Source organism: Onychostruthus taczanowskii, unplaced genomic scaffold, assembly GCF_017590055.1.
Source record: "Onychostruthus taczanowskii isolate IOZ18803 unplaced genomic scaffold, ASM1759005v1 scaffold87, whole genome shotgun sequence".
Lineage (NCBI taxonomy): Eukaryota > Metazoa > Chordata > Aves > Passeriformes > Passeridae > Onychostruthus > Onychostruthus taczanowskii.
Window position 1 is genome coordinate 2,987,352 of NW_024506662.1, and position 16,532 is coordinate 3,003,883.

General features: G+C 49.1%; 1 protein-coding gene across 1 annotated transcript in view; it reads left to right on the top strand.

Annotated features, from left to right (window-relative positions):
- The first annotated feature begins 10,318 nt into the window (after positions 1-10,318).
- The window catches only part of GALNT14 (polypeptide N-acetylgalactosaminyltransferase 14), a 94,402-nt gene continuing 88,188 nt past the window's right edge, over positions 10,319-16,532 (top strand). Inside the window, exon 1 of the mRNA XM_041425135.1 lies at positions 10,319-10,624. Coding sequence (XP_041281069.1) covers positions 10,496-10,624 — 129 coding nt within the window. The 5' untranslated portion in view covers positions 10,319-10,495. The remainder of the gene's footprint in view (positions 10,625-16,532) is intronic.

Below are 16,532 nucleotides of genomic sequence, written 5' to 3' on the forward strand. Positions count from 1 at the left end.
CCCAGGAGAGGTGTGGCACAGACCATTGGAGGTCTTGTTTTAACTTGGAGCCATGCTTGTCCCAGAGCCCTTTTCTGAAACCCAGGTAGTGTCCATGCTGGATGCATCCCTTGTGCACAACTTCTCCCTTTCAGCGAGGCTGGGGAAATGTCAGCCTGATGTTAAGATGCTGCTCCTCAGGGACTCTGACTGCTGTCCTCCCAACACTCACAGGGCAAATCCGGACAAGAGAAATAACCCTGAGCATCTCCAAAGTAGTTTGATCTGAAGGGCTCATTATTTTTGAACAGCTGAGTTGAACATTACTGAGAACTCAATTTCCATTTCAGCTTGCTTTTCTACTTGTGCAGGGCAGAGCGTGGGAGCGAGGCTTGGGCACTTCACAGCCTCCTCCGTATGGATCAATATTTTCCAATGTGTGCAAATTTCCAAGAGTTTAAACCGCTGAGTTTTGCAGAACTTTAATTGTATCAAATGCAAAAAAGAAAGGGATACTCTATCAAACCAACACATAGCTAAGCAAATAAAGAATATAGGGGATGAATTAACAGAAAATAATTCATATGCTGCAACAATAAACTGCTGAGTCCAGTAGAAGGAACTCCCATTTATTCTTCATTTTTATTTTTATTTTTATGGTTTACAAGTACTTGGAAATACAAAATGGCAAGAGAACGTTGGTGGGAAGGCTGTGTGGAGGTGCCATTCCTCAACATTACTTTTTAAATTATGAAAAATTTTGCTTTAAATCTGTAGAACATCAAAGAACTTCTGTCAGTTCTGACCACCTGATGGAGCTGAAGGAAGCTGAGAAGTCCACATGACTTTGCTGAATTAAGGTGCCAGAAGCTGAGCTAGATAGACACAGCTGTCACTGCAGAGCTTAGTGTGATAGGAAATAGGCCCTTCCTGCTGCAAGGAAGACATTCTTCCTTTCTCAAATTATTTAAAACAACCAGAGACAACAGACCCTCTGGTGGCCCATACTGCTACATATGCCTGAAAGTTAAGATCAGCTGAGAATGTTTCTCCTCAATGACCTGCCTATAGAATGATAGAATAATTTGTGTTGGAAAGGACTTTTAAAGGTCACCCAGCCGAACCCTTCTGCAGTAAGCAGAGATATTTTCAACTAGACCAGATTACTTAGAGCCTTATCCGACCTGGCTTTGAATGTTTCCAGGGACAGGTCATCTGCCACCTCTCTGGGCAACATGTTCCAGTGATTCACCATCTTCATTGGAAAAAAATGTCTAACTTATATTTAGTCTAAATCTTACCCTCATTTCCCCTTGTCTTACAACTACCTGCTCACATAAAAAATCTCTCTCTAGATTTCTTCTGTGCCCCCTTAAGGTACTGGAAGGTTCTCTAAGGTCTCCATGGACCAGGCTGAACAACCCCAGCTCTCTCAGCCTGTCTTTGTAGGAGAGGTGCTCCAGCTCTCTGAGCATCTTCATGGACTCCTCTGGACTCACTCTGACAGGTCCACATCCGTCTTATGTTGGGAGTCCCGGAGCTGGTTCAGTACTCCAGGTGGAGTCTCAAAAGAGCAGAGTCTCCTTAGTAAAGGGAGAGAATCCCTTTCCTGGACTTGGTGGCTTTGCCTCCTTTGATGCAGCCCAGGATGTGGTTGGCAATATATGAAGAGCTGCCTTTAGTTAGCAAAGCCCAGAGAGGAGGTTTCCTGATTGTTGGTAAAGCTGCTTTCCTCAGAGGCTGTGCTGGCTGCTTGTGCCCTTCCCAGGCTGAGTCCAGGAGCTGAGCTGGCTGCTTTGCAGGGCCGAATGGCAGGGTGAAGGTCCTGCAGCATCAGCTGAGGCTGTCTGTCTGCTCTTTGTGTGAAGTCAGTGTTTTTCCTTTGGTGAATAACCCTGGGCATTGCTGCGGTGAGGGATGAGGCTGTTCTGATGTTACCAGGAGGTGGTTGCAGTGGGATCAATCCCTTCTGCATTGCTGGGGTAGCAGGGTGAAAGAACTCCATGGGTGAGCAGGCTGTGGGGTGGGGGGTGGGCACACAGTGTCTCCATCAGTAGCCCAGCTCTTGGGGGATGCCAAGGATATGCTCACCTGCCCAATTGCTCCCAAACTGAGGCTACTCCTGGCTGCTTCTGGACTGTGCAGGGACAGCCAGCCTGAGACCCAAGCCCCTCCTTGCATTCAGCACATGGAAGAGGGTAATTAAAGGAGTCATCCTTCCAAGTCAGGCTTTTTGTACAGCTCTTCAAAAACCTAGAAACCACTCCTTTTTCTCCTGCCACTAGGCTCAGCTTGCTGAAACAAAGATTAAAAGCCTGGATTCCGCTAAAGATTCTTCAGTGGAAGCCCAAACAAGCTCCCTAGAGAAGATTAACTACCCCCTGCACTGTTTGAGCTTGAGCTTTAGCAAAATGGACTGATGAGGAAAACATAGGTAGTACTGCAAAGATGAATTTGATAAAAGTGGGCAGAGCACAGTGGAGGCATGAAAGGCTGGTTAAGTATTTGCTTTTATGTATAGCTGAGTTCTAGGTCTTTAGACAAGACTTAATCTTTTCTATAAACAAATAACACATTCATTTACATGAATAATCCACATTTCTTATGCAAATCATTTGCCTGCTGCTATTTCTACTGAGAATAATATTCAGTATAATTACCACATTTATTTAGTGAATCTATTTACACAGGATAGCTCTCTGTCCATGAATGCTCTTCACCAGAGAGGCCCAAAGAGCAACAGGGGAGGCCAAGCTGCCAGTCATGTGTGCCCTGTGCTTTCTATTTTTGTTCCCATGAAGCATTCTGGGACTGTTTGAGATGTCTGGGCAAGAGCAGAAGGATGCCAGCATCCTGCCTCCATCCCAGGGAGAGCACCTGCTGCTAATGGAAGGCAGCTCTGCCCTGCTCACCAGCCTGCTGTTTGAGCTCCAGCTAACTATAATGAGGCAAGGCACTTTGAATAATAACTTTCCTTTGGGTATAAGGCTATCTTAATTTTTTGTGTGTTTAAGTTGGTAATTGCCACAGAGTTTGAAAATCTTCCAGGTTTTACCACTCCTAATTATGTTCTCATGCATATGCATCCCCTGCTTGTGTGCTCATTACTGCGAGGAGATCAGAACCCGAACATTGGAGCGGTTCCCTCCAATTATCTTCCATATGCAGAAGTTCCTGTGAAATACCTCCCCTGCATGGGATGGCCCAAGATATTTGGAGAACATCTTGTTGTCCAGAGCACCTTTTGCTCCAGGTGGTAAAATCAAGATGAGATTCGTCCCTCACATGTCTCGCCCAGACTGCTCCTATCTGGGATGTCTCCTTGCTTGTAGCACCAGCCACTGAAATACTTGTTCAGGGGAAGTTATTAAGGTGTCCTAATGGAAAATATTTCAAGTTTCTAGGGCCTTGATTGCCTCTTTACCTGCTCTGTTTGCATCTATTGATCGTTCTGGTTCAACAAGACCCTCTGGGACTAACAAACGCTAACAGGTTTGAATGCATTCATGAGGTTCTATGCAGGCAAAGAAAAATAATGCTGTTGGGCTTGTGACTTGTTCTTACTCAATAACATCAAAACAAATGTGTGCAATTAAACATTACTTTGTTTTCTAAACAGCAGCCTTGAAATTTTGTCCTGCTAGTGGGGGAATCAAGCTGCTGCTTTGCTGTCTGACCAACAGCAATGATTTGGTGATGGGAAAGGAGATGTTAATCCACCTGAGCACGTTCAGGGTAGGATGCCATTCCCTTGTTAGAAATCCCTAGGCAGGATTTCTACCACTGTGTGTGTTTTTGTGTAGGAGATCACAGTGGATCCTATGAAAAGATCAACGTGGAGCAAGCACAGACATTGACATTGCTCCCTCTTTTTGTACAGAGTAACTGCTTGTTAACTATTTGTCAGGGAGCTATGGGGTTAGTAATTGTCAGCCCCTTGGAACATTTGTACTGAGAGAGAGGGAGGTTGCCTGATCAAATAGAAATCGCTGTCTTTATGCTTAAAGCATTGTATTGTGTATGAAGAAATGTCTATTCCTAGACACCTCACCTAAATAATGGGATTAAAATCTTAAGAAGTAAGGTGATGTGTGGCCCACTGTCTCCATTTTTTGTATCCCTCAGGAGAAGGGAGAGATAAAGTCAGGATTTTTTTCTGTGAAAAATTTTATAGGAGGAAGATGAGGGTAAAACTTTCCACCCAGCTGTGAAAACCCTCCTTACCCAGAAGTGCCTGGTGCAATATTGCATATTGCCAGCTGTGTTAATAGATGCCTAGATCCCAGTTGGCACTGGGCCACACTTACATATCCCAGAAATAGAGATTTAATTCTGAAGTCTGCTTAACACCTGCACACAAAAGGACAGAGGCATTAAAGGTGCTTTAAGGACAAAGCTTTATTTTAGCTAATGTGTTCTCTCACCCATCACATGACTTGTTCTTTATTCTGTTGAGTGTCACCTGTCCAAACCACAATTATGGGCTTCAGTGTGTCTGAGAGACACAGTCCTGCAGCTGGCTAAAAGGGACTGATTTAGCACATTCAAAGCAACAAAAGGGTTTGGTCTGAATTCTGGCAGGGTTCTCTGCTTTTAGAGATGGATGTGGGGGGTGGGTGTGTGCATGTGTGGGAATGCACACAGCTCCTTGGCAGCCAGGTGAGCAGCTTTGCTTCCCCTGGGAGTCCCGGCAGCACTGGGAGCATGTGTTTTACCAGAGCTGTGCTGAGAACTGCGGGGTGCCCAGGTTCAGCTGCTGCTGGTAAAGATTCACCTGCCCTGTGCTCTGTTTATTGATTGTGTGCTGCAGCTTGGCCCATATAACTCTCTGCTGCCTCTGGTCTCAAATACTCCTTTGTGGCCATTTGCAGTGCCTGCCACTGGTCGCTGGTGCAGTGACCTGGAGCTAGGCAGCTTACCCCACCAAAACACTGAATAAAACAGGCTGTGGGTCAGCAGCCATCGCTTATCTGGCTTTTTCCAGAAAATGGGAGCATCAGAAGTGACTAACAAGCACCAGAGACATCTGGGGACAGACAGGATCCAGAAAGCTTTACTGTAGCAATAAATCCCAGAGGCAGGGCTGGTCAAGGGAACTGTTCTTTGCTAAAATGTCCCTCAGTCAGACACTGAAGTCAATGTGTCTCCCTTCAAATCTCCCGTTGCTCTTCCCCTTGTTCTCACACCTGCTTGAATTGGCATGACTGGGCACCTGGAAATGCTGTAAGTGAGTAAAGGGTGCATCTAGTCCAGAAAAAACCTGTGCTCCAGCAAATGGAGACAAGGACCCATGGGAATCAAACACAAGTACAAGTGGGTGCCCATTTGATTGCAGTTGCTGGAAATGGAAAATACCTTGAGGTAAGCAAGAATTCCCCCCAGCCTTCCTCCAGTTTCACTACAGAGAAGTCTTTGCAGTTGTTCCATTGGTGAGGGAGCTCAGTGCTGCCTCATCCATCAGTGCCACAGACTAGCCTGGAGGTGGGAGTCTGACTTGTAGGAACTGCAGGCAAATGTCTGGGTGTGTGCTCTTGCCCATCGACTCGGGAAGCAGCTTCTTCTGTTGCTGCAGCTGACTTGATGAGAGTTTCAATTAACAAATGCTATTAAAGTAGCTCTCCTCTTTATTTTATTTTTTTTTAATGCATAGCATTTCCTGACAGCTTAAACGTTTAATTAACTGGAGATGCCATCGTGGAAAGTTTGCTAGAGAAGAATGCTCGCGGTTTAATTAAAAGGAAAAAAAATCCTTTAGAGGTACTGGAAGAGATCTGCTTGCAACACTGACAGTGGCAAAAAGCCTGCAGGAACTCCTGCATTTCCCTTTCTGAGTGCAGCAGTAGGTGAGGAGGTGCACAGCAATACCATCACCCAAGAGGAGAAGGTGAGTGCTTCACAGCTTCGTGTTTGACCCTCCCATTTAAGCTGCAGATGTAGGACAAGCTACAGTTCTGCTACCTCAGCAAGGGAGAGGAGACAGCCAAAAAAAAGTTTTGGTTTTGTTTATTTAAGATTTTAACTTAGACTTCTCCTGCTGTTAAGCTAGAGCTCGCTAACATTTTTTGGTGTTCTCCAAGGGCACACGGGGAGAACATTTTTCATATAAGCACTGGTCTGATTTTTTTTGGCTTCTGTTACAGCACAAAAACAAAGGCAGATCTTTCCTGCCACAAGAAAAAAAAAATGTGGAATACTGTTCACATAATCTTCAACAGCCATCAAGAAAGCTGTTTTTTGAGATGGCAGGGTACTGCCTGAGGTGGCAGAGAGCCTTTGCTGCCCTCACAACGCTGAGGGCTGTGTGGGATGGTAGCTGTGGGTAGGAACCATCAGCTCAGCACACACTTGCACCCCTGCAGCAGCTCTCCACAGGGCCACAGCATGGTGGTGTCATTGCTGCAGAGCTGGGGACCACCATGGCAAGGCAACAACCTCCTTGCTCCTGTGCAAAGGACTTCTGCCCTTCCTCTCCTCACACTGACCAAGTGACCTGGAGGATTTTTGAACAGCTACAGGTTGGAAAAGGGAACTTTGTTCCCATATTAAATATAAATCTGGAGGTCACTGACATGACTGTTCACATTTGAAGCACAGCTCCACCCTTAGAGGGGTATCAAATGGTTCTGAGTCATCTCTGGGAGCAGGCTGGGGCTGTGGGGTGGTGCTGGGCCAGGGCATGTGCTGGCTTGTTGTCCTGGAGCTTCTGCACCCCGGCTGGCACCTCTGCTGCTGGTGACGAGGGACAGCTGGGCTCCTGCTGAAACAGGCCAGTGCTCAGCACTTGCCAAAACAGCTCTTTGGGAGCACAGTAGCACACCCTCTGCCAGGGGTGGGAGAGGAACCTCTGAATGAGCATCTTCCCCTGAGCCTGGAGGATGCACCACAGAGGCACCACTGAATGAAATCCAGGCCCCTGTATATCCACCTATCACCATGCTGACCCTTTCAAACGCTTATCTCTTATTCTTTTTGCAGAGTCTTTCTGCAAGCAGTACCTCTCCATGGGGATGGTGCACTGCCAGGAACAGCACTGAGTGCTGGGCTACCCCGAGCCGCTGCCTGAACCAGATCCTCCCCTGGAAGTGGAGCTCTCTGTCCTAGAAGCCCCTTTCCATCCAGAGCTCAGTGGGGCTCCTCCATCTGACAATAACCTCCCATGTTCAGCTGAGACTCCTCAGTATCCCCAAGCTGGGGGTGGATTTTGATCCTTTCCTCTGATCACTTCTTGACTGTATCTGTTTAAGCTCCTTTCAACTTCCTGAGAAAAACCTGCAAAGTATTTGTGATCCTTTTGGAGAAGAAACACTCTGTGAATGGAATCTCAGATGTGAACTGAACTCAAACCCAAGAGTATTCCCAGTAAAAACTGCACTGAAGCAGTGTCCAGCTGGTTTGTAGACCCAGTGACATTAGATTCCCTTGAAATGTGCTTTACAGATGTCCTTGATACAGAAAGGAAAGCTACTTTCCCCTTCCACCCATTCCTCAAAGGACCTGAAGGGCCATTGTCTGAAGCTGTGATTGTGAAGAGTCCCCCTCCCACTCAGAAATCATGTCCTATTTTTCCTTTCATGAAACAATCATTTTCATCAGCTTTTCAATGCTGATACCAACAAATGCCAGCCACCCATTTCCTAGATTGTTTTTCTGTCTCTGGCTGTACTGCCTGTAAATTTTGTTGTGTTGGAAACAGGTAATATGTTATGGACCTCACTTGTGAAGCAGCTGAGATTGGCAGATAAAAAATTAGAGAAATTGGAAAGATATGGGTCAATAATACAACAGATTTTTTTTTTATTACCATGTTTTAATGGAATTGCAGTAGGATTTTTATACAAGTCTCTGAAAGTCTACAACTTCAAATAACTCTGAACCTCCAGATTTGTATTCCTGCCTTATTCTTGTTTAAATAGCTGTTACCATCATCTGCTTGACATATTATCTGTCCCAGCACACAGGCACACTGTCAGGAGGAATGTACTTCCTTGAGAAAGACGCATTGCTGGAGCTCCTGGGGTCTCCTGCCTGCACACGGGACAGCTGCACAGAGCAGGGATTTGCACAGCGTCCCCCCGGCTGGAGCGGTGGCAGTGCCAGCAGGGAAGCATCGGCTGTGCCCGTTCTCTGCCAGGCACAGCGAGTTATCCATCACGGCACCGAGCCCTGCCAGTGAAGCTTTCTCTCAGCAGAGGGAGTTGTTTCTCAAGGTAATAAGAAAGCATTATCTGATTGCATTTTTGTCAGGTATGTCCTATTTATTACCTTACCTGTAATCTAATTTGTAATGTATTTCCTTGATATTTTCTATACTTTCCCCTCTGTATTTTGTAATAGCTTCCCCTGAAAGTCTGACCTACAAAAAAGACAAGGTTTTTAATCCAGCTTTGAATGATAACACCCTCCAGGTGCCTTTATCTGGAAAAACTCTCCTTGCACAGAGGGAGGTCTGGCAAGAAAAACTCAGCACCCTCTGAAAATGTGTTGGGGGAACACTGTTTACCAGCAGCCAAGGTCACTTTGTCCCAGGCAGGAAAACACCCGTGGCTATTTTCTACTTGTGGCAAGGTGATCTGTTTGGTCAGAAAGCCATTCCTGATCCAAAGGAGATATGTGAGAGGTAGCAACCAGTCTGTCCCAACAGTAGGAAGGCAAGAAAATAACTATAAGCCATGTAAAAACTATCACTGGTGTTCCTCAGCTGCTGAAAGATGCTCAGGTGTTTTACCTAGGCTGTCAGCAAAAAGCATAAGGCAACAGTTTGGGAGAGAGCAGCACCTGTAGGTCCCAGCTAGGTTGGGCAGAGATGTCTCATAGTGGCAGAGGTGAAGTGTGATGGTCCAGCTACCCTGAACATGGGGCTGAGGAAGGTTAACTGGCATGAGAAATGATGCACACCGTGGGAACAGGTTGCATTTTCAGGTTGGTGTGGGCTTCCCATGTGACATCAGGTTGGTGGCTCACCAGGGCATGAGACTTTCTGCCCTCTTCCCACCTGGTTAGTTCTTCTCTTGCTTGGCTGTAAAAAAAAAGTTCAAACTAATTGCCTGCTGGACCTGGATTTCCTCCTTCTGGTAAAGGTGTTTCAAAGTCACACAGCTTTAAAACAAAGAAAGAGAAATGTCCCTTTTTGTGGATGCTAATGAAATTTTTATCTGGGCATCTTTCTGTGAATGTTGGGCCTGAGAGGCATGGATTATGTTAGGGAGAAAGGCTTATTGAGCCCTGGAAATAAATCAGAGGAGGACAGAGGATGAAGATCGCAAATGATAAATTAGCAAGTGACAGAAAACAACTGCAGGAAATAATAAAGCCAGGAGAAGTGTGTGGGAAATGCATAGGAGAGGTTGTTTACAACATGTGCATTGGACTTCCCAGCATTTGACATCTTATCTCTATTTCATTCCATATGTTACTTTATGCATGGATTCCTGTTTTTATGGGGTTTGTTCTATAGTTTTTGTACTAACATGAATGACTCACATCTGCTCCAATACTTAATTTATTCTCTAATGTCTTCTGCAAAGGTTTGCTCAGCTCATGTACTACTTGTCAGTGGCAAGATCGGAAGAGCAGCTTCAGGCAGGTGAGCAGGGATAGCTCGGTGAGACAGCTCTTTTCTGGAGTCCTACTCTGTAGTTGTGTTAGGTGTTTCTTTTCCCTCAGCAACGCCAGTAATTCCCACTTTGGCTGCCCTGTGTGGACAAGCCTGCTGTGCTGGGGCTGTGTTTGGAGCCAGCAAGGAACACCCCATGGGACAGGGATGATGGCTGAGGGCCGTCCTTGCAAGACCCTGGCCCGGCACTAAGCTGCTTGCCGGAATACCAACAGCTGATGATTATGATTTTATTTTTTAAGTGTTCTTGACAGCTCTGGAGACACACATCTTCTCTTCCAAATCCAGTAATTAAATTCCACCTACCTGAATTCCCCCTGCTGTTTCAATTGGTTAAATTAATCTTCCCATCATGTCTGAGCCTCCTCTGTGTGTTGTTGAACGGTGGCCTCCTCTCGCCCCGGAGTCGGGCGGGGACCGGGACCGGGACCGGGACCGACCCGGGCCAAACTCGCAGCGGCGCTGCCCGGCCCCGCGCATCCCTTCGCGTGCAAGCGGCCCGGACTCACTCACGGAGGCAGGGCAGAGGGATGGGCGTCCCCGGTTACACGCAGACACCCCCGCACGCCTCGCTGCCCCGTCCCCGGGGCTGCCTGCCCGCCGGCCGGGAGCGAGCAGAGCAGCAGCTCCCCGGTGTCCAGCCCGGCTGCCGCCGCGCTGCACCTTTCCCCGGCGAGCGGCTCCGGCTCCAGCCCCCCTCCTCCCGGCGCCTCCTCCTCCCGTTCCTCCTCCCCTCCCCTCCCCTGCAGAGCATGCACAGCCCGGGACTCGCATCGCCGGCTCCGAGGCGGGCGGGCGAGACCGTCCTCCCCGCCAGCCCCGCTCCCGCTGCCCCCCGAGCCGCCCGCGGCTCCCCCCCAGCGCCTCCCGGTGCCCCCGCCGGACTTTTCCCTCCTCCCGAGGATGAGGCGGCCGACGCGGCGGCTGGCGCTGTCTCTGCTGGGGGTGCTCTGGCTCGCCGCCCTCCTCCTCTTCTTCTTCGGGGCGCGGAGGAAGTTGGAGGCGGCGGAGCCCGAGGGACACACGCCGGAGGTAAGGAAGGGGCGGCGGGGCCGCGGCCGCTCCGGCGGGACTTGGGCGCGATGCCGCCGCCGCCCGGGGAAGAAGTTCCCGGCGGTTTTCGGGACCCCCACCCCATCGTGTTCCCCTTCAAGTTTGGTACCGAGCCTGTGCCTTTGCGGGGGGCGGGGGGCACTGGGGCCCTTTCCGTATCCCCGGGCTTGGTTTTCCCTCTCCCCTTTCTCGGACAGCGGCAGCCCCAGCCGCCCCCCCTCGCCCCGCTTCACCGGGGGCTGCGGCCGTCGGGGGTGCCCCGGCGGTACCGGCCCTTTGTCCCGCCGCCAACTTGGAGCATCCCAGGCTCCGGGGAGCGGTGCGCCCCAAGGAAAAGAAATACGTGTTTCGTGTCACGGGTGGGGGACCGGCGGCTCCTTTCCCCCGTGGGTCACGCCGTGCTCCCGAGCTCTGCCCTAAGGGAGAAGGGCTCGGTCCTGTCCGGGCTGACAGGACCAGCGGGGAGCAGACTTGGATGGTCCGTGTTTGGCGTACGCGGGCCGGGAGAGCCGGGTTAAAGCGCGGGGCTTTGGCGGCTGGCTGTGGTGGAAGGGCAGGATCGGGCAGGGCGGCTGCCCTGGGAGCCCCGGCCCGTCTGGGACGAGGGTGCCCGTGCAATCGCTGCTTTCCGTGTCGTGTTTGAGTCCCCGGAGTGACAGTGACAGCACGGCAGAGATGCGAGGAGCATCTCGCTCCACGAGGGAGTGAATCAGAGGAGTTTCACTGCCCAGACGAAAAGCAGGGGAGCTGCGAACAGCTTCGGCTGAACGAGGTCCCGGCTCCTCTCCGGGTCCCGTGTCGTCTCCTCGGCTGAGAGCAACTGGGGCTTAGCTGAGGGTTAACTTTCCAAAGGACATGGATTAGAGGCTGCTTAGTTGTACTGTTGTAAATCTTCAATTAAGTAATCCGGGTTAGACCCCAGCTCCTGAAAATACGCCGAGATTGGGGTTATTGTGGTAGTGGAAGGGTGTGAGCCCTCACCCCCTTTTTTTGCACCAGTGACGCCCAGCAGTGTTTGGCCCGCAATATGTGACAGCTTTAGGTGTTTGCCTAATCTTTGGAGAGTCTCATATATGTCTGTCACCTCAGCAACTGAATTAACAACCTGATTGGAAAAAGAAAAGTCAGAACTCATAAAGCTTACTTTGATTTTTTCATCCTGAGGAATTATTGGTTTTCCATGTTTTTTTTAAATAAAAATGATTGAGGAGGTTTCTTCAGGCTTTTGTAAATCTTTCAATCCTAGAAGAAGGGAATGAATCTATGTGACTTCAGGCCCCAAAAAGACATAATTATCTATACATTTATTTATTTATTTAAGCTGGGGAAGGCAATAAATAAGTCACTGAAAGCAGAGTTAGGAGACAAGGGCTTTCTTAACCAGAACTGTGCTTTGGTGTCGGAACTGTATTCGTAAAGATTGCAAAAAAAAACCTCCCCTGTTTGACAGGGGCTACTATAATCTCCTTGAAATGAACCTTGCTTCTCACTTAGAACCAGCTGCCACTGAACCACTGCCATTTTGCAGCCCATTTTGACTTTCTGCTCCCATTCAAGGCTCTCCCACCTCGGGGTGTAGGTTGCTGATGCTGTTACAGGCTGCTCTTGGCTCCTGCAGCAGGTGAAGGGAACTTCTGCCACACAGGATCTGTCCCCACGTTTTGAAGCTGCCACTGCCAAGTTGCCATAATTCCAGCAATTTGACTGCTTAAATTGCCTCTCCTTCATTTCTTCTGAATTTTCCATCCAAACAGTTGTATCCCCTTGAGATCCATAAAGTGCAGATTGTTTTTTATTTTTTTTAATGCATTGCATTTTTTGGCTTTGGAAACTGGTTTGGAGCAGTATGACTTATAAGCTGCTTATGAGCATGGGGATGTGGTGTCCCCTTCAGCTGACACTTCTGAGTGGCTGCAGAGCTGACTGGGGTACTGGACTGGGGTACACAGGAATGCTGTGGTCCAGGGAGGAGCCTGGTGCTGTGTTCTGCTGCCCTGGCCAGTGGGACTGGCTGCTACTGATGAAAACTTGAGCACTTAAGGGATGTCCTCCCAAATTCCTCGGGAAACCAGAGGAGGTGATGGATTGCTAACAGCAGCTCAAACATTGTAAGACCGCTACAGAGGGGAAATGGAGCAAATCCACATAAACTTTCCTGGCAGCATTTCCAAGCTGTTCCCTCCCCCCTCCTGTCCCAGTTGAGCTGTGTTTCTGTGGACATGGGCACACCGTGTATCATGCCTTGTGCGGGTTTAACCTTTAGACCTTTCCAGTTAGGCTCCAGATGGTCAATACCCACCAGGGCACAGGCATGCATCGATGCTGGACAGCCACGGTGCCCGAGCTCCCTGGCTGGCTGTGGCATTTTGGTGGCTTGCTGAGAGCTCATGGAGCTGCTGCCCTTGGCTCCACAGATGCCCATCAATCACTGTTATTTTGGTCTGCACCCTGCCCCCTGCTTTACCCCGAATCCTGAGCCAGGTCCAGCTTCCCGAAGGAAGGCTTGTGATGTTTTTCTTGTAGCCAGAGGATCCTCTGCTGGGGTGGGACTATTGTGTTTGCGGGATTCCCAGACGAATGAAGGAATGATAAATCTGACTCCATGTTCTTAGAAGGCTAATTTATTATTTTATGATATTATATTAAAGAATACTATACTAAACTATACTAAAGAATACAGAAAGGATACAGACAGAAAGCTAAAAGATACTAATGAAAACTCGTGACTCTTTCCAGAGCCTCAGCACAGCTTGGCCCTGGTTGGCCATTAAGTCAAAACAATTCACATGAAATCAATGAAACAACCACCTGTTGGATAAACAATCTCCAGCCACATTCCAAAGCAGCAAAATACAGGAGAAGCGAATGAGATAATACTGTTTTCCTTTTTCTCTGAGGCTTCCCAGGAGAAGAATCCTGGGCAAAGGGATTTTTCCAGAAAATATGACTGTGACACAGGACCTTGGTGTGAGGGGTGTGACACAGTGTTTGAGTCCTTCCTTTGCCTAAAACATGCTGCTGGCTTGGCATCTTAAGGACCTGGTGAAGGCAGGTATTCAGGGAAGGTCCTGCAGCAGTAGCTGAGCTTTCCTGAGCTGCTCATGCCCAACGAGGTGGGTGCAGCCATCTGTTGTAATTAACTTGGCTTCACCTTCCCCTGTCATTTTTTCCCCTGTATTCCCCTGCAGTCCATCTGTATGGATCTCTTGCTGCTGCCCAGTGGCAGGTAGGCAGGCAGAGGGCCCCCCCTTCTTGCTAGCCCTTGCTTCCCTCAATCCCTAGCACCTCCTTTCCCTCCTCCTCCCTGCTGCCTGCAGCTGCTGATGGTACATGCCAGGGCAGGAGCAGCAGGTTGAGGCTGGATTTTAGGGTGTGGGACTCCCTCCTGGCCATGAGGTGTAGCAACCTTGCAGGGCTGCTAGGGTATGGAAAAACGAAACTGGCCGTGTTTAGGACCATGAAGTTGTTCCTGGGACAGCTTCGCCAGTCCCTCCGCTGCTGTTTTTACTGCTGGTACTTGGAGTTTGGGGGTGGTTTTTTCTCCCTTTTCCAAGGGGCAGATCAAGCCCTGTTAGTGCCGTGAGTAACACTCGCCCTTTCGCTGCCCTTTGTGCAGTCCTGTGACTTGGCTGGGCAGAGGAGCCGTAGCTGGGTGCCTGCCCCTGCCAGGGAGCTTTACCCGGCTGGGTGCCTGCTCAGCAGCCGTGGGCCCAGCCTGCAGGGACCCCAGCCTGATGGATGGGGCTGTGAGGGCACAGGGCTCCCCAGGGTCATGGATCAGCTGGGACTTTTGAGCCTCCTTCCTTCCCTCCCTGCCTTTTGGCGGAGGGTTTCCAAACACTTTGCAAGCTTTAATTACTTCCAGCCTGTCTCCTTGTCCCGGCAGTTTTCCAGCTGGATAAACCAGGACCCGGAGAGGCTGATTGAACTTTGTATCCTTCTGTCTCTGGTGGACTCCAGAGGAATTGGAATAATTTTATTCTCTTGGAAAATCAGACTGCCAGTGACCCACCTGAGGTCATCCAGGTGGCAGTGGTGGGGCTTGGCATGTGCTCCAGTAATCCCGAGCTCATGGCCCCATGCTGCTGCCTGGCATCTCCCCTGCCTCCCTCTGATCCGTCCTGCTCTGCTTTTGGGGGGGGGACATATAAACTAATAACTTAATTACATTAAGGAATAATGAGGGGAACTGATACGCGGGATTAATTACAAGCAAAATCCCAAATTAATTGTGAGGAGTACTTGTAGCTGGCTCTGCAGCAATGCTTTGCTGGTGTGCTGGCTCCTATGTCCTGTGCCAGGCTGTGGCTGGGGATGCTTTGAGGGAGCAGGAGATGAGTAGGTGGGTGATAAGCCCTTGCTCATCTCATTTCCTGCACCTGTATCAGACCACAGTGGCTGTGTGGCAGAGCCCTGCAACAGGGAGGGGTTTTCGGGGATCTGGGCTCCCACGCTCAGGGCCAGCAGTGTGTGCAGGAGGGGCAGGAAGATAGTTTTTGTTTGGTTTGGGATTTTATTTCCCTTCATTCCTTCCTGCATGCTAGCTTGCTCCCTCTGATGAATGGCTGAAGCACAGCTGACAGCCTCTGGAGGGAAAGCAGGTCTGTGACGGGCAGGAGAAAAGCTACAGAGGAAAAGTTTCCTTTATTAAAAAAAATGACCTGTTCTACTTGACTTGTACTAGTGTTTGCAGTGCAACATCTCCTTTCTGAGTGTGCTCAAATGCAGCTGGGGACTGGCTCCTGGGAGATGTGGAGAAGCTCAGCAGCCTCAGTGCCTCCTCCACTGCTCAGCACCCTGCAGGGTCAGACCTCAGTGCAAAGGAACCCTTGCCAGCTTTGTGCTTATGTGCCTTGCACCAGCCTGTGCTTCCTTCTGCATCATCGCCATCTAGAAAGCCTCAGCACCTGGAGCTCAGCTGACAGTCTCCAGATATTAAATTCCTGTCAGTTTTATAGCAGCCGAGCCACTTAACAGATTAAAATAACTGTGTATCCTGCAAAAATTCAGATCTTGACAATTAAGGGATTGAAGTGGCAAGGCTGTTTGGAACAAAAAAAAAAAAAAAAAAAGAGGCAGAGTGTTTAATACCCAGGAAGCTTGTATTGACTGGGGCTTGGGGACATGGATAGGTCCAGGATGTGAGAGAAGGGGAAACTTATTTCATGCTTTGTTGGTGAAATCCCACTCTGAAATCTCTAGGAGCAAAACCAGTCTTTCTAGGGTGTGCAGAGCTTTGCTTGTGAAGGAACTGTGATGGAATCCATTCCTCTTTCTCCTGCTTGTGTGTTTGGTGCTGGATGAAACAGAAAGCCATGCCCAAGCAGCCCTCATCTGTGGGATCAGGCAGGACAGGTCTGGTGGAGCAGGGGTGAGGTGAGGAAGTCACCTGGGTGGCTAAACCAGCTGTGGACAAATGGTGAGCAGCCTGCCTGGTGCACCTCAATTAATTAACCTGCCTGCTGCGCATTACAGCGCTCCCTGGGATACCTGTGGAACAATAACCAGTCAATGAAAACCCTCCTAATTTTTCACTGGTAATTGCAATGAATGAATTTTGCCTCCATTACGTTCTGGTGGAGCTCTGTGTTGCAGCTGTGACTGATGGGGGCATAAATATTGATTGAACAAGACCTGTTTGCTTTGCAAAACAGTGAGCATTGGAATGTACAGGTGCCTTTCTTAGCCTGGTGCTTTTAAAAGAAGTATCAGGGAGGGAAGGAAAGGAGACAAGGATTCTGCTTCTCTTCTGTAAGAGTATAAATAAATTTCTGTGCAGGTGGTACATGTTTTGTTAACAAGAACTGTTGAGCACCAGAAGAAGAAAAATACTTTTTATTGTACTCTGAAAGGATCAAAAGAGTTGGAGGAGTCCTGCTGTTTCACT